Source organism: Trichechus manatus, unplaced genomic scaffold, assembly GCF_000243295.1.
Source record: "Trichechus manatus latirostris isolate Lorelei unplaced genomic scaffold, TriManLat1.0 scaffold00130, whole genome shotgun sequence".
In the NCBI taxonomy this organism is placed as follows: Eukaryota; Metazoa; Chordata; class Mammalia; order Sirenia; family Trichechidae; genus Trichechus; species Trichechus manatus.
The window spans coordinates 823,062-841,164 of NW_004444066.1; the positions used below are offsets into that span (position 1 = coordinate 823,062).

Here is an 18,103-nt window from a genome sequence, read left to right on the forward strand (position 1 = left end):
GGCTCTGACAGGGCACAGAGCACAGGTCCACCCTCCCATGGCAAGGATAGCAGTATGATGCGGGCAAGGTTTCTGACTGTGCGCTCTCTCTCTCTCTCTCCGTGTCCCTCTGGTCTCTCTCTGTCTCTGTGTGTCTCTCTGTCTCTCTCTTTGTCTCTGTCCATCTCTCTCTCCTTTCTCTTTGTGCAGGCCCTTTTGCCACAGCCCACTTTCTCCTGCATGCGTGCTGCCCGTGGTACATTCTCCTCAGAGCTTCTCTGTGGAACCGTAGGGATCTCTCATGCCAGGCAAGCCAGGTCCAGCCCCCAGAGCATGTCCCAACCTGCTGAGGCCCAGCCCAGGCACTAGATCCTTGTGGGGCCTGACTGTCCACCAAGGTGTCAGGAGAGAAAAAAAGGCCAGTGGAATTTTCTGTGCTGGAGTAGGCAGAGGGCTTTGGTGTCTTGGGATCGTGTGAAAGGAGAAACATGTCTTTGATTTTTGCCTCATTCAGCAAGTATTTCCTAAGCACATACTCTGTTCCCAGCCCTGGGCTGAGCCCAGCACGTACCACATGCAAGACTTATGTAGTCACTGCCCTCATGGGGCTCACAGTCTAGTGGGGAAGCAGTCATTAATTAAATCACTTCAGAAATTATTTAAATGCAACTAGGTAAAGGTTATAACCACAAACATAGAGCTGTGAGCTACAAGGAGACCTCAGCTAGTCAGGGTGAAGGAGGTAGCAGGGAAGGCTTCCCTGAGGGGGTGACATCAGGAACTGAAGGCAGAATAAGAGGTAACCAGAGGGAAGAGCGTAGAACAGCGTTTTTCAGAGTGGGAACAGCACAGGCAGAGACTCTGAGGTGTGTATTTAGACAGAGTATGTCAGCCCCAGGGAGTCTGGGTCTCAGTCTTCTCTGTCCTGCTCAGTTCTGGAGGCCTGGCACCTAGAAGCAATATTGAAAACCTGTAGCTTGTCCAGAGGAGGGGGGCTGGACAGGGTGGGAAAGACCCGGAAGCCAAATCAAGGGAGGGAAGGCTGAGGAACTCGGGATTTTAGCAGGGAGTTAAGATACTTGGGGGCTGTGCCCTCTCCCCTCATCTCTGCAGGGAAGTCCTGGAGCTAGAGAGCAGAGAGCAGACTGTTCTGTGTGGCCCCAGAGGGCAGAGCCGGGGGGAATGCATAGAGTGATAGGGAGGTGGATTTCAGCTCAACTTAAAGAAGAACTTTCTAACAGTCGGAACTGTTCCCCTGTCCCATGGACTGATGCTGCCTCTGGAGACAGTGGGCTCTCTGGTAGCAGAGATGCAAACCCACACTCCTCGTCTCACCCATTGGCCTCCCTGGCACCGCCCCCCCCCCCACCTCCCTGCCCTGGCCCAGTGAGATGCTCTGCTGCAAGAATGAAGTGGAAAACTGTTTTAAAAAACCAAACCTGTTGCCGTCGTCGAGTCGATTCCAACTCTATAGGACAGAGTAGAACGGCCCCACGGGGTTTCCAAGGATTGGTTGGTGGATACGAACTGCCGACCTTTTGGTTAGCAGCCTGAGCTCTTAACCACTGTGCCACCAGGGCTCCAGAGAAATGGTTTAGGGGCCAGGATATCCTCGCTCTGATTCAGAATATCAGTGCAAGGAGTGCTGTGTTGTTTTGCAAATGGCGAACAAGGCCCAGAGAGGGCAAGAGCCTTGCCTGTGGTCACATGAGTCAGTGACACACGAAAACTGGGTGCTCCAGCCTCTTTCTGCTTTAGTGCTTGGCTATCTTACTCCTCAGAGTCTCTCTCCCTGACACAGATGAAAAAATCCAAACCAGTTGCTGACAAGTTGATTCCCACTCATGACGACCCCATGTGTGCAGAGTAGAACCGCGCTCCATAGGGTTTTCTGGAAGCAGATAGCCAGGCCTGTCTTCCAAGGTGCTTGTTTGCACCACCCAGGGATTTCTTTCGACAGGGCCAGGCCAGGAGGCCATCAGAAGCTGGGGAGAAAGTTGCCCCTCAAGCGTCTTCACTGCTTTGCCATACTCTGGCCCTATCTCCAAATGCTGTGAATATTTTTCTTTTTGTCACCCATTCAAGAAAACCCATACGCAGCCAAAACAAGAAATATGTTGGAACTTCTGTTGGTTCAATGTTCCCTACAGCAAAAGAAATCTTCCAGTTCCCAGGCCTTTTGTGTCCCCCACGAGACTTCTGCTGTGTTGGCATGGGACAGGCTTGAGGGATGTGGCGAGGGGGGTGTGGGGGACAGCTCAAAGACACTGCGTCCCTGCATAACTTCTGGAGTCTGGGAGTGGGTGGCTGCAGCCATAGGTGGGAGGAGGTGTAGGTTCACTGTTAACTCCTCAGATTTTCTGGCTGTAAAATCCTGTGGTTTGTGGAGTTCTGGGCTGAGCTGCTGTGGTGAGCTGGGGAGGCAGACGGGAAAGCCAAGCACAGGGCTGCTCAGCCCCTAGCCCCTATCTCCTTTGATTTATTTGCCATTTGGGGGAACTGCATAGCTGTTTTTTGTTTGTTTTAAAGAAAGGGCATGACTGCTTTAACAAAAACCATAAATAAAGAGAGAGAGCTTGAAAATGCCCGATCTGGTCCAACAGTTGATTTCATAGATGGAGAAGCTGGGCCCCAAATGGTGAATAGAGGGGGGTGTTGTAGAAACCCCCAGTGCAGCATCTTCCTTTTGTTTCTGAATGAATCTGACCTCAGCTTTTAACTGTTTGGGGAATCTCAGACTCTTCAGAGTATTTTACGTCAGCTGTGGCCACTGTTCCCAGAAAAATGCACAACCACCCCACCACACAGAATGTTGTATATCATTTCCCAACAATGCCGCTACCCTAAAGCCCATCCTTGTACCCCAGGTTAGGGTCCCCTCAGATCTGACAGTGTGAGGGACTGGAAAGAGAAGCTGACACAGTCAGGAGTCCCGGGTTCCAGGCCTTGAGCCAGTTCTCTCTCGGTCTCAATTTCTTCATCAGTGGAATGGCGAGAGGATGGACCTCAACTGTAAGAAATTACTGGGTATACCAGCTTCTGATGCAGCCGTGCGTGGCCCACACTCGGCTCCTCAGGTGGAGCTGCTCAGGTGCCAACATGCTTTTTTTAAAAAAAAAAAAAATGTGGTAAAAACACATACAAAAGAACATACACCCATTCATCAATTTCTGCAGGTACAATTCAGTAACATTGGTTACATGCTTCATGCTGTATCGCCGTTCTCACTGTCTCTCCCCATATAGTTTTACCACCGTTGACTTAGACTTATACCTGCTAAACTTCTCATCTATGTTTTAGAGTTACTGTTGACAATTTGATCTCATACAGATAATTCTTTGAAAGAATTCAATGGTCATGGCGAACATTTTTTTACTAATTTAGCTAAACAGTTGTTTAGTTTAAAGATGGCTTCAGGGGATAATTTCTGTTCATTGGTTTGAAGGTTTTCTCAGAGCGATAGATTCGGGAGCTCCTGTAGACTCAGTAGATCTGGTAAGTCTGCATTATGTAAGAATTTGAAATTCTGTCCCACGTTTTTTCCCCTTTTGATCAGTATTCATCTACTGATTCCTTGATCAGAAGGTTCAGTAATGGTAGCCGGAAACCATCCAGTTCTTCCAGTCTCAAGGCTAAGGAGACAGTAGTTCCTGGTAGCAGTTAGACCTGCAGTCCATTTCCATCTCTGCTTCCTTGATCTCCTTCTTCCTCTGCTGCTCCAGGCGAAGAGACCAATTGTATCTTGGACAGTCTTTCACAAGCTTTTAAGACCTCAGGCACTACTCACCAAACTAGGGAGTGGAACAGTAATTATAACAGCTATATTAGGCCAATTGACTGGACAGTCCCATGAAGTCATGTTGGGTACCACAATTCTAACCCTATCTGCCCTGGGCTCCACTCTCCCTGGGTCCTGCTCTGTGTTGGGTTATCTCATAAGCTAACCTGGGCTAATGAATTACGGACCAAGTAATAGGTCTGCATTTGACCTGGAACTTTCCGAAATCACCAGCTCATCTTAGAGGCAATAATGGCAGAATGTTTAGGTATCTTAACCCAGGCAGGAGGTATTTGGGAGGAGACTGGGCTGCCTGCCATGTAGCATCAAGGAAAGATAGTCTGTGAGTAGCTAGAGATGAGGGGACTGGAATTCTGAAGAGAGGAGGGAGCTGGAGATACAGACTTATTGGTGATGGTCAATGGCTTTGACATTTTGGGGGTCACAGTTTCCTTTGTGAGGCTAGTGAAAAATATGTACACTGTGCCCAAACAGAATAATTTTAATAAAATTTTAGGTGGGTTCATGAATTCCCAGAGCCTTCCCAGAGATCCCAGTTAATGACTCCTGGTAAGGGGGATGAAGGAGGAAGTGGCAAGAAAATGTGTAGACAAAGAACAAGGCTGACAGGAGCTTAGGGAGCAGTGATATTTGGGGAGGAAGATGAGACAGTAAAGGCAATGTCAGCAAGGTGAAGATGGCAGAGAGGACCCCAGTGACCTGGAAACCAAAGGGAGAATGAGCCTCAAGGCTGAGTGGTCACTGGGGCCAAACGCCACTTGGTGTGGGACTGGCATGGCAGATTAGGCCCCAGGGAGGTGGGGGTGGAGGAAGCAGGCACAAATAATTCCATGGAGCCCGGGGGTGGGAGCCAGATTGTAGCGGGTTCATGGAGTGTGGGAGGTGAGAAAAGGAGGCAGGGGATGTCGGACACTTGTTCTAGAAGTTTGGCAGCAAAGAAGGAGGGCGGGAGAAAGCAGCCCAGGCTGCTGGGTCGAAAGAAAGATTCTTGGTTGTTTTTCTTTTGATGGGGAGGGGTTTTTTATTTTTCCAGAGTGAGGGAGACCTGGGTGCATTGGAGAAAGCAACCAGTGATGGGGAGACCCTAAAGACTGTGGGGGAAGGTGGGGACCCCAGAGCATCAGACCCCCAAGGAGGAGAGGCAGGGTTTAGCAAGCTTGCTGTCTCCATAAACCCCCGATAAACCATGCTCTGTCTGCTGGCACTCACAGGCGTGCCCTGGGCTCCGCGTGGCTCAGGGTCAGAGTGGAGAGGCTTTTTCCAGGAGAAGAAAGGCAGTTGGCCGTAACTGGTCTTAGGTAGCAGGAATCTCTTCCCATCCCTACGTAGCAGGGACCTCTCACAAATGGAGGAAATGGGGCTAGGACTCCTCATGCCGTCTTTCAAATGGGGAAACTGAGGCCCAGAAGGGTAAGCAAGCCAATAGCCAAGCCGGATGTGCAGCCAGGTCTTCCGACTCCCTGTGCAGTGCTCTGGGTGCAGCACCAGGCTGCACATCGTACCACGGAGTGTGTCAGGCCAGAGACGATGACGGCCCCCTGTGGGCTGGCAGCCAGCAACTCCCAGGACACCGAGCCTGCCAGGCAGCCAGAAAGCAATTTCCCGGTGTGAATCTTGCTTTTCATGGCCCATTAGCACATTTCCACATTCTCAGCCACCTAGACCCAATATCACCCTGCCCTCTCCAACTGTTGGAGTTCTAGGCTCACTCTCGGCCTGCAAGCTCACACACGGTGCTCACACTCGTGCCCACCCACACCCCAGGGGCAGGTTGCTCAGCTGGGGAGCAGACCCCTCCCCTCCTCTCCATTGCCCTCCACACTCTCCTGCCTTGCTTCTTCCCTGAGCTTGGCAAACCAGGTCCATTTTGTTTCCGAGGATGCCAGCTGTTCACACTGAGTCGTAGATAATGACGCCTACAAAAGGCGCCGTTTCTTGAGCATTTACTATCCTCCAGGGACTGTGCTGAACCCACTGCATATCTTATTATCTCACTGAAAACCTGAAACAACTGCATCAGGTAGGTACTATTATTATCCATATTTTACAGGTGAGGAAACAGGCTTCCTGGGGTAACATGTAGTAAGTGGCTGAACCGGGACCTGAACACTGGTTAGTCTGATGTACGAGTGCTTGCTCATAGCCACATAGAACTGTGCTGTTCTATGTGGTAGTCACTAGCCACATGTAGCTATTTAAATTTAAATCAAATAAAGTAAAACCATTCAGTTTTTCAGTCCCTCTAGCCCCATTTTGAATGCTCCATATGTGGAGTCCCTGGGTGGTGCACATGGTTAAGCATTCGGCTGCTAATCAAAAGTTGGCTGTTCAAATCCACCCAGAGGTGCCTCAGAAGACAGGCCTGGTGATCTGCTTTTGAAAGGTCACGCCCATGAAAACCCTATGGTGCAGTTCTACTCCATAACACATGGGGTTTCCGTGAGTTAGAATTGACTCAATGGGCAACTGGGTTTGTTGTTGTTTTTTAATGGCCATATGTGGCTAGTGGCTGCCATGTTAGACAACACAGACAATATTTCCGTCATCACAGAAAGTTCTATCGGACAGCACTCCTATCGAACAGTAAAGCTAGAAAAGCCTCTATACTATTAAGCCTCACCCCCAGTCCCCATGTCGCAGACGAAGAAATTGAGGCCCACGTTGGGGCAGATCCCTGCCCAGGCCTCCCAGAAGGGCTGCGATCCCAGATTCAGTCCCTCCAGTGTCTGTCCGCCTGTCTGTCTGTTTGTCTACACACACACCTCTCCCTGCCCACATTCTGTGACCCTCTGGCTCACATGGATGTACACTTCCTACCCAGGGTGACACATATGCGCTTTGTCACCCCCACAGCCTCACAGTGTCACACATTCAAGGGCATTGACTAGGCAACTGATATAGTTACGGCCAGACACAAGGCCCCTGCTATCGCACCCAGGCACACTCCTGGGACCTGCCCACAGGTGTCCCCCACTCACACAGGGCCCTCACCCCCAGGCCTCACCTCTTCCTCTCGGCGAGCCCTGGCCACTTCTTCCCACCCTTTCCCTCCCCACCTGTCCACCTCGCCTCTCCCGCCCTGTCCTGTTCCCAGGCTCCCGCCTACCCACCCACCTGCTGGCCAACTGCTCAACAAGGGCCACAGGAGGAGTGGGCTGGTTCTTCTCTTTGCCAAGGCTGCTGGGCTGTGGCCACTGGCTCACGCAGGACAAGCATGCAAAAATATGCCTTTTTAAAACAGAAGATAAAAAGAGAGAGGAAGTTAGGGCTGCAGGCTCCGCTGCCCCCACTCTCATTTTTGCCATCTGCCTCTCCTCTGCCCCGATCTCCGTATCCCCACCACCCATGGCAGGCAGGGGTGAGCCTTCCCCCTTATGGATGGAGGCCCAGAGAGAGGCAGCCCCCTAACCTGAGGCTGCAAAGGGAGAAAGAGGGGCCACCGGGCCCGGCCCGTTCCTCACCCCATCCAACCCCACTCCTGTCCTTTTATGCTTTGACTATGTGCCTGGCACTGTGCCAAGTGTTTTGCATGCTTCACCTTACTTAACCTCCTCAACAAAGCCAGGAGGTAGATGCCATTATTGCTCCCATTTTACATGGGAAGAAACAGACTCAGACAGGCTAAGCACCTTGTTCAATGTCACACAGCTAGTTAGGGGCTGGCCAGAATTAGACACAGGTCTTTATGACACCAGAGCCCCTGCCCTTGAGGACCATGCTCTCCTGCCTTTGGTAGAGTCGGAAGAAAAAGTGCAGGTAACCTGGATTCTCTTCTCGGCCTCATTAGTTGTACACCTGCTCACTTGAGGCCTCAGTTCCCTGATCTGTTAGAAGGGAGCTCATCATTCTAACATCTTAGGGGTGCTTTGAAGGTGAAGAAGGGGCTCGGTGTGAACGTGTATTTGGAGGGAGAAAGCCTTTTGGGGATGCGAGGGGGCTGGCACCCTCTGGGTCAACAGTTCTGAAATGGTTTGGGTTAAAACCACCCCCCTACCCTGAGAATCTGATAAAAATTATGCATCCTTACCTGGGAAAAAATGTGCATACCTACACTCAGATGCACAGATGTCATTCAGGGTTCAGGGACACCTGCAGCCCTCCCTCCCTCAACTCTTGCATGGACCCCTAGTTAAAAACCTCTGCTTTTCACAAAAGCTCAGTGCTGTGTTCTCAGGAGGAAGTTCAGCAAGTGTGGCTTCTCGTGTTTTAGAGACATAGTTCTTAGACCCTCGGCTGCGCGGGGACAAAGCCCAGGTTTGTGGCGCCGTCCAAGCCCTCCAGGATAGGTCCCCGAGGGATAGCCCCATCAGTGTTGATTTCCAGTGGGAGGCAAGCATCTAGCAGGACTTCCCTAGGAGGCTGAAGGGACAGCGCCGAGCCAGCTGGGAAAGACTCACCTGGAGAGAGTGTTAAAATGAATTCTGGCCATCTCCACTTTTCCTGTTGAATCATATTTCTGGTCCCTCACCCAGTCCCAAGGAGCCCTGCGGTGCAATGGTTAAACACTTGGCAGCGAACCACAAAGTCAGTGATTCAAACCCACCAGCGGCTCCGAGGGAGAAAAGCCCTGGTGATCTGCTCCCATAAAGATTATAGCCTAGGAAACCCTATGTAGCAGTTCTACTCTGTCACATGGGGTCACTATGAAATAGAATATACTTAATGGCACACAAGGCTAGACTCCTTCCTGGCTCCTGCTGAAAATCCCCATCCCGGCTCTTTCTTCCTCATCCTTCTCCGCAGTTTTCTGGCCACTCACTGTATACTGCCCAGACATGAAGCTGATGATATCACGCTCAGGGGTGTGCCAGAGCAGGCATCGGTGCCAGCCTGCAGCCTTCCCCGGTGCCAGCGTCTTCCCCCCACCCCTTTGCTCCTGTTACTCTGATCTCTGTGACTTTTGCACCTGCTTGTAAACTCAGAGTGGGGATGAAAGTTTGGAGAATATGATGGGATGTGGCCACGTCAAGAACCTGGGCATGGCCTGGTACGTCAGGAAGTGGAAGGCCCTCTGGGCGTGGGAGAAGCCAGAAATCCGGGAATGAAGCAATCTGAGTTCTAGACACAGTTCTGTCTGCAGCTTGCTGTGTGACCTTGAGGAATCTACACTGAGCTATACTTTAGCGCATGTTCTTGAGCTCTACTCCGTACCTAATGAATCAGAAACTGCATTGTAACAAGATACTCAGGTGATTTGTACGCACACTAAAGTTTAGGAAGCCTGCTCAGGAGACTAGCTTCTGGCTATGAGCGTATGGTTAAGGTAGTAATAAGTCCCTAAACCCAAACTAAACCTGTTGCCATTGAATTGATTCCAAATCATAGCGACCCTGTAGGACAGAGTAGAACTGCCACATAGGGTTTCCAAGGAGCAGCTGATGGATTTGAACTGCCAAACTTTGGTTAGCAGCCAAGCTCTTTACCACTGCGCACCAGGCTCAATAAGTCCCTGGGTGACGCAAATGGCAAATGGTTAAACACTCGACCACTAGCTGAAAAGTTGCTGGTTTAATTCCACCCACAGGAGCCTCAGAAGACAAGCCTACTAATCTGCTTCCAAAAGGTCACAGCCTCGAAAACCTGCACACATGGGGTCGCCATGAGTCTGAATTGACTTGATGGCAACTAACAAAAACAGCAAGTGTGGTAATGGTGTTGAGTATGGTCAGTGGCGGGCCCCTCAGGGACCTCCTCTGTGGAGTGAAGGGGTTGGACCACATGACCTTTGTGATAAAGGGTACAAAATGATGCCTGGACTCCAGATCTAGTCCTCAGACCAGTTTTGCTTGGCCTGACACCAGGTGTAAACTTCTTTGGGATAAAGGGTCGATATTTAAAAATTGGGAAATTTCACATAAATATCCAGATTTCCAGCTTCTCTTGGCAAATTGAACGATCTGGCAAGTGGACCACATGTCACATGCAACAATAGGTTTCTCCTGTCAGCATTTAAACTCACAGCCCTCCCTCCAAGTTCCGTTCCAGGCGCTCGTACTTGTAGGATAAAATTCCAGGAGTCTCTTAAACATCTGAAGAGATACTCAGCCTCACTCTTAATATGAGGATTACAAATTAAATCTGCCCTGAGTTTCCATTTTCCACCGGTCTCACTGGCAAAGATAAAAAGGTTTGATAAGCACATTGTGTGGACAAGAGTGAAGGAAACAGGTCCCCTCACATACAAGTGGGGAAGCACGTTGGTATAAACTCTGAGGTGGACAATCTCTTAGTAGCTATCAAAATTACCTAACTTTGAGCCAAACAACCTCAGCTTAGACATTTATCCCATAGATACTCATACACATGGGAAATGACATGTGCATAGGATGAGATTAGTCACTGCAGCACTGTTTATAACAGCTACAGATTTGAACTAACCTACTTGCCCATTAAAGGAGCCCTGGTGGTGCAGTAGTTAAGTGCTCAGCTGCTAACCGAAGGATCAGCGGTTCGAACCCACCAGCCTCAGGAGAAAGATGTGGCGGTCTGCTTCTGTAAAGATTTACAGCCTTGACAATCCTATGGGACAGTTCTGCTTTGTCTTATAGGGTCGTTATGAGTCGGAATCGTCTCAACAGCAATGAGTTTTAATTGCCCATCAATAGGGGATTGGCTAGGTAAATCATAGGACAGCTGTACAGTTAAATAGTGTGTAATGAGGAGCTCTTTGTGTTATGATATGGAAGGAGGATCTCCAAGATATATGATTTGCTGAAGAAAGGAGGATGCAAAGATTCAGTACCATTTGTGTGGGGAGAATATCTGGAGAGATCCTTAAGGAACTGGTAATAGAGGATGTCTCTGGGGAGGGGAAATGGGAGACTAGGGTACTAGGGCAAGAGGGAAGGAGTCTTTTCACCATTTACACTTTTGGATCTTTTGAATTTTAAACCATGTCAATGCATTGCCTACTCAAAGAGTAAAAGCCTAAAAACTTTCAGGAACCTAGATTCTGTGGTTCTAACACCACATGATTCTAATGTTTTACAGCTTGGAGAGCCTAACTTGTTATGACTCTGGAAGGCTCATCTCACGCGAGACCAAGCTTCTCCCACTACCAGTGATTCTTCTGGGACTCCCCTGCGTCTCCACAGCAGCCCCCATGAGCTTGAGCAGCCCTGATGGAGGTCCTCTAGCAGGGGGCAGCTGCGTGAACTCTGGTTTCTCTGGGAGATGAAGCTCTTGGTCTTTCCCTCACCTTCTTTGTCTTCTCTGTTTCCTAGGGGCGCCTTCTCGGTGGTGCGCAGGTGTGTGAAGGTGCTGGCTGGCCAGGAGTATGCTGCCAAGATCATCAACACCAAGAAGCTCTCGGCCAGAGGTAGGTGGCCAAATCATGCCCCACACACCCTCTTGCCCTCCTTCCCTTCATCCCTTTTTCTTCCCTGTGGGTGAGAGCCAGGACCTGGGTCTGCCCCCGCCAGGTGATGCTGGGGGCTTCTTCCTGTGGGTACTTTGAGAACAAATCCCCCCCCTTTTCTTTTCTCAATGGACCTAGGCTGGAGGCCACAGCCTCCCCAGACAGACTAAGCTCTCTGGCCTCACCCGGGTGAAGGCTGAGCTGCCAGAAGGGACTTCCTTTTGCTGCTTTTATGATATTCCCCTTCATCTCTCACCTCCAGACGTCTGCACTTGCCATTGCTATGCTGGGATGCCCCTTACAGGCTGTCTCTTTCCCAACCTTCAGGTCTCGGCTCAAATGTTACATCCTTTGAGAGGCCTTCCCTGACCTCTCAATCTGAGGTGGCCTCCTCCATTTTGTCTCTCATTACTGTGTTTATTTCCTTCATGGCTTTTCCCCAACCTAGACTTAGATTGATTTGGTTACTTGTTTAACATCCATCTGCCCTCTTGACTGTAAGCTCCAAGAGGGTAGGGCTATGTCTCATTCACTGTTATACTCCAGCACCTAGAACGGCACCCAACATATATCCAAATCAACAAAGCCAAACCCATCATGTAGAGTTAATTTGGACTCGTGGCGACCCCATGTGTTACAGAGTAGAACTGCTTCGTAGGGTTTTCTTGGCTATAATCTTTATGGAAGCAGATAGCCAAGGCCTTCTTTCATGATACCACTGGGTTCAGAGATCCTCGGGGTTAAGACTTAAACATATCTTTTGCGGAGACATAATTCAATCCATTGGTGGTGTTGTTGTCTTGTGCTGTCGAATTGATTCTAACTTATGGAGATGCCGTGTGTTACAGAGTAGAACTGCTCCATAGGGTTTTCTTGGCTGTAATCTTTATGGAAGAAGATCACCAGGCCTTTTCTCCTGTGGTGCTGCTGGGTGGGTTTGAACTGTCAACACTTTCGGTTACCATCCAAGCCCAAACTCTTTGTGCTACCAAGGGGTCTCTGGCACACACCAAGTCCTCAATATGTGTTCAGTGAATTCCAGGTGTGCTCTGCTTCAGCCGTGACAGCCCATCTTCTGGCCCCTAAATACCCCCTAGGGCAGTGATCCCAAACCCGTCTGCCCACTAGAATCGCCTGGGGAGCTTAAAAAACTACTGATCCCTGTGCTCTACTCCTAAAGATGATGATTCAATTAGTCTGAGTTGTGACCTGGGTTTTGGAAAAGATCCCCAAGTAATTGTAATATGTAGAAAAGTTGGGGGATTGCTGTTGGAAGTTTTGGAAGTCACCAGCAGCACGGGGGGAGATTGTTGGAAATACGAATTCTTGAGCCCCACTCCAGATTTCAGGAATCAGAATCTGCGTTGTAACAAGAGGCCCAGGTGGTTCATCTGCACATTAGAGTTTCAGAAGCCTGCTCTGTGACTTGCTTCTTGCCATTAGCATGTGATTAGGGTGGTAAAGGAGTGCCCGAGTCCGAGTAGTGCAGACAGTTAACACCCTCGGCTGCTAACTGCAAGTGGAGAGGTTTGAGTCCACTCAGAGGTGCCTCAAAAGAAAGGCTTGGTGGTCTACTTCTGAAAATTCAGCCACTGAAAACCCTATGGAGCACAGTTAGACTCTGACACAAGTGGAGTCAACATAAGTCGGAGTCGACTTGAGGGCAACTAGTTTGGTTTTGGTTTAGGATGGTAATGGTGGTGAGCACATTGGTGGGTTGGAGAGGGTTCTCTTTACTATGCCAATCCTGCACCCTGAACAGTGTATGAGCAGTCTTGGGGACTGCCTGGGGATGGAGAGAATTTTGTTAAGTGAGGAGGGTGCAGGTGTGGGGCTGTGCAGCCCGTGGCCTGTGCCGTGTGGGAGAAGTTGTGTGAGGGGCTGGCTTCGCCTCCAGCTATTTGACGTCCCTGTGCTGAGCCCTGCCTGGCACGGGCCACAGCTGTGTCTGGGCCAGGGCCCAGCAGGTGTGTGGTTCACAAAGACCCTGCACTGTGGCTGGTACAGCGTGTTCACACTGTTCCGATAGGCCTCCCAGCAGGCCCCTCATTGGACTGTGTATTGCTGCCTTTCATCTCTCTGTCTGCGTCTTGCTGGGAGCTCAGCACTCTCTCCTGGTTACCACACTCCCCTGCAGGACGGGCCAGTGTCCTGCAGGGAGAAGAGACTCAGCAGAGGGGGCCTAAATGGGAAGGGTCTCTGAAGTCCCAGGGCCCTAGGGTGATGCACACTTGACCTCCAGAGGGTGCTTGGGGAGGAACTGAAAGGCTGGCGTGAAAGGGTGAGACCTTTGGAAGGTGTGGAGCCAGGGCCAGGGCCAGGGCTGAGGGCAGGGGCAGGGAGCCCAGGGCAGGCAGGGAGGCGGCAGTAGGACTGCCACGTGCCCAGATGTATGGACTAGCCGTGCCATCGCTGTGTGACCAGTGGCAAGCTGGCACCCTCTCTGTGCTTTGTGTCTCCAGTAATCAAGGGAGATGTCCCAATCCCTGAGATACACTGGAGACAGGGCTAGTGCCACGACTTGTGGTGACATGTTGAGTTTGCCCCCAGGAGGAGGGAGGGTCAGGAACTGACGCCCTCCCCCGATGCTGGGGATCTTAGGTCAGTTCACCACACACTCAGGCACACTCACACTCACACTCACACACACACACTCTTTCAGCACCCCTTCACAGAGAGAGACAGATGTGCATGGGGGAACGTGGAGGGGCACTGCCCCTTTCTGGACTGTGACTAAGCATTCCTCGGCAGCATAGACAGACTCTGGGCTATGCCGGGCAGCAGCTGCCCAAGGCTCCTCTCTTTGGTGAAGTGTTGACTATTTGACTTCCTGGGAGGAAGGTGATCTGGGACTAGGTGAGGGAGGAGCACGGGGTGGGCAGGTTATCAGGGGAACCTCCTCCAAGAAGTGTGCCAACTGCCAGCCCATGTTCTCCCAGCAGCAGAGGAAGAGCGAGCTTCTTTTAGCAGATTTCTTTGTTTGCCACTCAAGGTGCCCCCAGTGGATCTGGATGCTGAATATTTGGCAACACTCTCTAAGCCTCTCCTGCTGGCACTCCTGGATGACTTCTGGCAGCTCCCAAAAGAGGCTGTACCCACCTGCGGCTTCTATCCACCCCTCCCAGGGAGCTGTAGTTCCCCTTCCCCGCCTGGCCTGGCCTCTTTTAGCAAGAGGTTCCCAAACCCAGGAGATACTCTGGTGGCACAGTGGTTAAGAGCTGTGGTGAGCTATGGCTGCTAACCAAAAGGTCAGCAGTTCGAATGCACCAGCCACTCCTTGGAAACTCTATGGAGCAGATCTACTTTGTCCTATAGGGTTGCTATGAGTCAGAATTGACTTGACAGCAATGGGTTTGGTTTTATGGTTTATTCTTAAACTAGCCACTTTTTTTTTTTACATGCTCATAGAATAAACAGTGCAAATAAACCATAAGGAAATAAACGAAATGAAAGTAAAAATTTGGCCTCTCCCAAGCTCCCTCCAAATCCCCTTAGAAAAAAGGCAGCTGCCTGAGTTCCACCCCCGAGGGCGGGGCCCAAGCTCCTGGACGATTTAAATCCCGTCCTCAGTGAATTAACTAATGTGCATGGAGCAATACCTACCTGCTAGGTGCTCCACACACCTCCTAGCTTTTTCCCCACCTCGGCACACACAGAAAGAGAAAACATTTTAGGACTGGCACAAATGGTTAAGTGCTTGACTGCTAACCAAAATGTTGGAGGTTCGAACTCATCCAGAGGTATTGTGGAAGAAAGTCCTGGTGATCCATTTCCAAAAGATCATGGTCATTGAAAACCCTATGGAGTGCAGATCTACTCCAGCACACACGAGGTTGCCATGCGTCGGAATGGACTTGATGGCAACTGTTTTTAGTGGTCTGGTGCAGCCAGAGGTGACTGGCCTGGGTACTGTGACCTCCACCGTCCCCACTGTCCACTCCAAGCATTGAGGGGTCACTTCCTTGGCCCCCTGGCACCAGTCTCAGGTCGCCAAGTGGGAAACATTGCACGACCTCATTCAGGTTGCACCTGAACTTCAGGTGCATGGGAGGGAGCCTCTGAGGGGGTCTTCCCTGTCCTCCTCCCCACCTCCTTCCCTGGCACTCTTGGTTCCTGGGATTATTTCTCCAACTTCCCAGGACTAGGAATCCTGTTATTGCCCTATGGAGGAGTGGGATGCACTTCCTGTTCCCAGACTCGAGGCCTCTTTTCTCCCTGGCTCACATGCCTCCTGCCAGAATCCTGATGCCCACAGGCCTGCTGAAGCCCACTCCTCTCTGTAGGCAGAGCCCTGCCCGTCTGCATGATTGCGTTTCCTCTCCCACCCCTTACCCCTACCCTGGCCTGTCCCACTGGGACTCTCTGGCCCCAGGGGCCTTACCCCAGCGCATCCACCCAACCCTGCCTGCTGAGCCATGGGCAGGGCCGACCCCCTCACCCCTAACACCAGGAGACCTGTCCCCAGGGAGGGAGGGAGAAGGTTCAGAAAGCATCAGATTGGGCATTTGGGGGCACCCCTTCCAGGTACCCACTTAGGAGGCTGGAGACTCCCAGCTTCTCTCTGCCCTTTCACCGTTATGGAACTCTACTGAGCTGGATGGATTGATTGATCAATAAATGCGTTATTAGAGTGGGAGGCAATATCGTATAGTGATTGTGAATACGGATTCAAATCCCAGCTCTGCCGCTTACTAGCTATGGGAACTGACGAGCTACTTAGCAGCTAGGCCTTGGGAACGTGGCAATGACCAAGGGACAAGGTCTTGCTCTTACTGAGCCCATCTTCTAAGGAGAGAGACTGAAAAGAACATGAAACACATGAATAAACTGGGTGATTTCAGGTAGCAATGAGTGCTATAAAGAAAATAAGACAAAGTCATGGGGTAGCGATGGAGCAGTGGAGGGATACTTTTAGATAAGACAGCCAAGGAAGGGCTCTCCGGGGCAGGGGAGGAGTAGTGACACCTGTCTGATGAAATGATGCAACCATGGGAACCCCAGGGGAAGAACAGTCCAGACAGAGGGCATAGCACGTGCAAAGGCCCTGAGGTGGGAAGGAGCTTTGTGTGCCTGAGGTCAGTGTGACTGGAACTTCATGGCTGAGAGGAGGGTAGCCTGAGATGAGGCAGTGCCTTGTTGGCTAAAGTGAGGAGTTTGGACTGTATTATAAGTACTTTGGGAAGCTGTTGAAGAGTTTGAAGCCAGAGATTAACATCATCTAATTTATATTTTCAAAAAGAACTCCCTGGCTGCCATGAACAATTGGCTGGAGGGAAGAGGAGTCTAGGAGTGGGTCCTCAGAGCTCTGGTTTTAATATAAGGCCTGACCCCCTGATGAGGTGGGACATTGATAAAGGGACCTTTCTTCTCTGGGCCTCAGTTTCCCCACCCACATAACAGAGCAAGTCCTCAGAGGTCAAGAGCAGCATGGTCCCTAACATTGGTCTATATACGAAAATGCAGACATTTCAAATAGGGTTATAAAAATGACGGCATAATGTATATGTTTACGTTCAACAAATTAATGCTTTTAACACTGCACGTTGCAATGCAGTCTAATTGTACTGTTCACAAAATGATGGCAAGATTTACAAAAACAGTTAATTCCTAGAGTTTCCAGCAGTAAGACCTGGTAACTAGACACAAGTTTAGAGTTGTGTAACCAGCGTTTGCTGTTTTCAATCCTGTCAGTGTAACCCTGCTCCTTGGATTATAACCTCATGTGTAGAAAACATCAAAATTCTGGATTGATCCCCCTCCCCCAAATGTATAGCCTAGTCAGAGCGACCCCACAGCCCCCTCTCAGAGGCCCAACTCTGACCTGCCTGATTTCTGGTTCTGCTGTGGTGCGGTGGGTGGGAGGCAGGATGTGTGTTGGGGGGGATGTCCAGCCTTCCTCAGCCCTCGGCCACCCTTAGGGAGCTCCCCCTCCTCTGTCTAGGAATCGGCATCCCCTACCCTGGAGGGTATGGAAGGAGGCCAGGGCGGGAGGGGGAGCCAGGGGTGCACCCCCACAGCCTGGCCCCACCTCCCCTTCTCCAGCCTGCAGCTAGTCTTCAGCTGGGGAGCTGAGCCTATGGAAACAGAATTGTACTTAATTGCTTTACTGATGGAAAAGCCACATTTCGGTATTGATCTTGGCTTCTGTGGTCCTTGGAGGATGGCCAGTGATAGCTCTAATGGAGGAGGGAGGGGAAGAAGGAGAGCTGGCTACCCGGGGACAAGGGGTGGGGCTGGGGCTGGGGAAGGGGGCCCTTTCTCCATCCTCATCACCCTCTCTCGTGCCTGCCTGCTCTCACAGGGCTGTTAGGAGACTGGGGTTCTAGTCCATGCTCGGCCTCTGAGTGTCCATGTGAGTTTGGGTAAATCATTTCCCTTTTGTGGGCCTTGATTTTCCCATCTGGGAATTGGGGGCAGGTGGAGGTGGTAGTTATGAGTCAGGGCCTGGAGAGCAGTATACAACAGGGTTTTAAAGCCCAGGCTCTGGGGTCTGACTGCCTGGGTACAACACGTGGCTCCTCCATTCACCACGGGTGTCACACTGGGCCAGTTATTTAACTTCTCTGAACCTCTGTATCCTCATCCGTAAAACCAGAACAATGATAGAACCTCCCTCAAAGGTTGTTGTGAGGGCTAGAAATACATATAAAGAGCTCTGCACATACCTGACATATAGTAAATACTCAACATTTGTTAGCAGTTCCTTTTTTATTGCTTTTTTTTTTTTTAATTAAGGCGTTAACTACCAAATTTGTGAGAAAAGCACAAGAAAGGGAACTGGCTACTACTGAGGCCTCACCTTACTGAAGCTGCAGTTTCCTGGTCTATAAAATTGGGACAGCGATGCCCCCAGCCCAGGGTTGTTGGGAGAACTGAAGGGAGTCACAGATATGACTGTACCCAAAAGCCTGAGAGTCAGAGGCCACAGGTAGCAAATCCTGAGCAAGGTCTCTCTCACGGATGGGTGG

At 50.6% G+C, this 18,103-nt stretch overlaps 1 protein-coding gene across 1 annotated transcript in view; it reads left to right on the forward strand.

Annotated features, from left to right (window-relative positions):
• CAMK2A (calcium/calmodulin dependent protein kinase II alpha) overlaps positions 1-18,103 on the forward strand; it is a 74,650-nt gene that overhangs the window by 5,869 nt on the left and 50,678 nt on the right. The window contains exon 2 of the mRNA XM_004384895.2: positions 11,002-11,096. Within this exon, the coding sequence (XP_004384952.1) occupies positions 11,002-11,096 (95 nt within the window). The remainder of the gene's footprint in view (positions 1-11,001; positions 11,097-18,103) is intronic.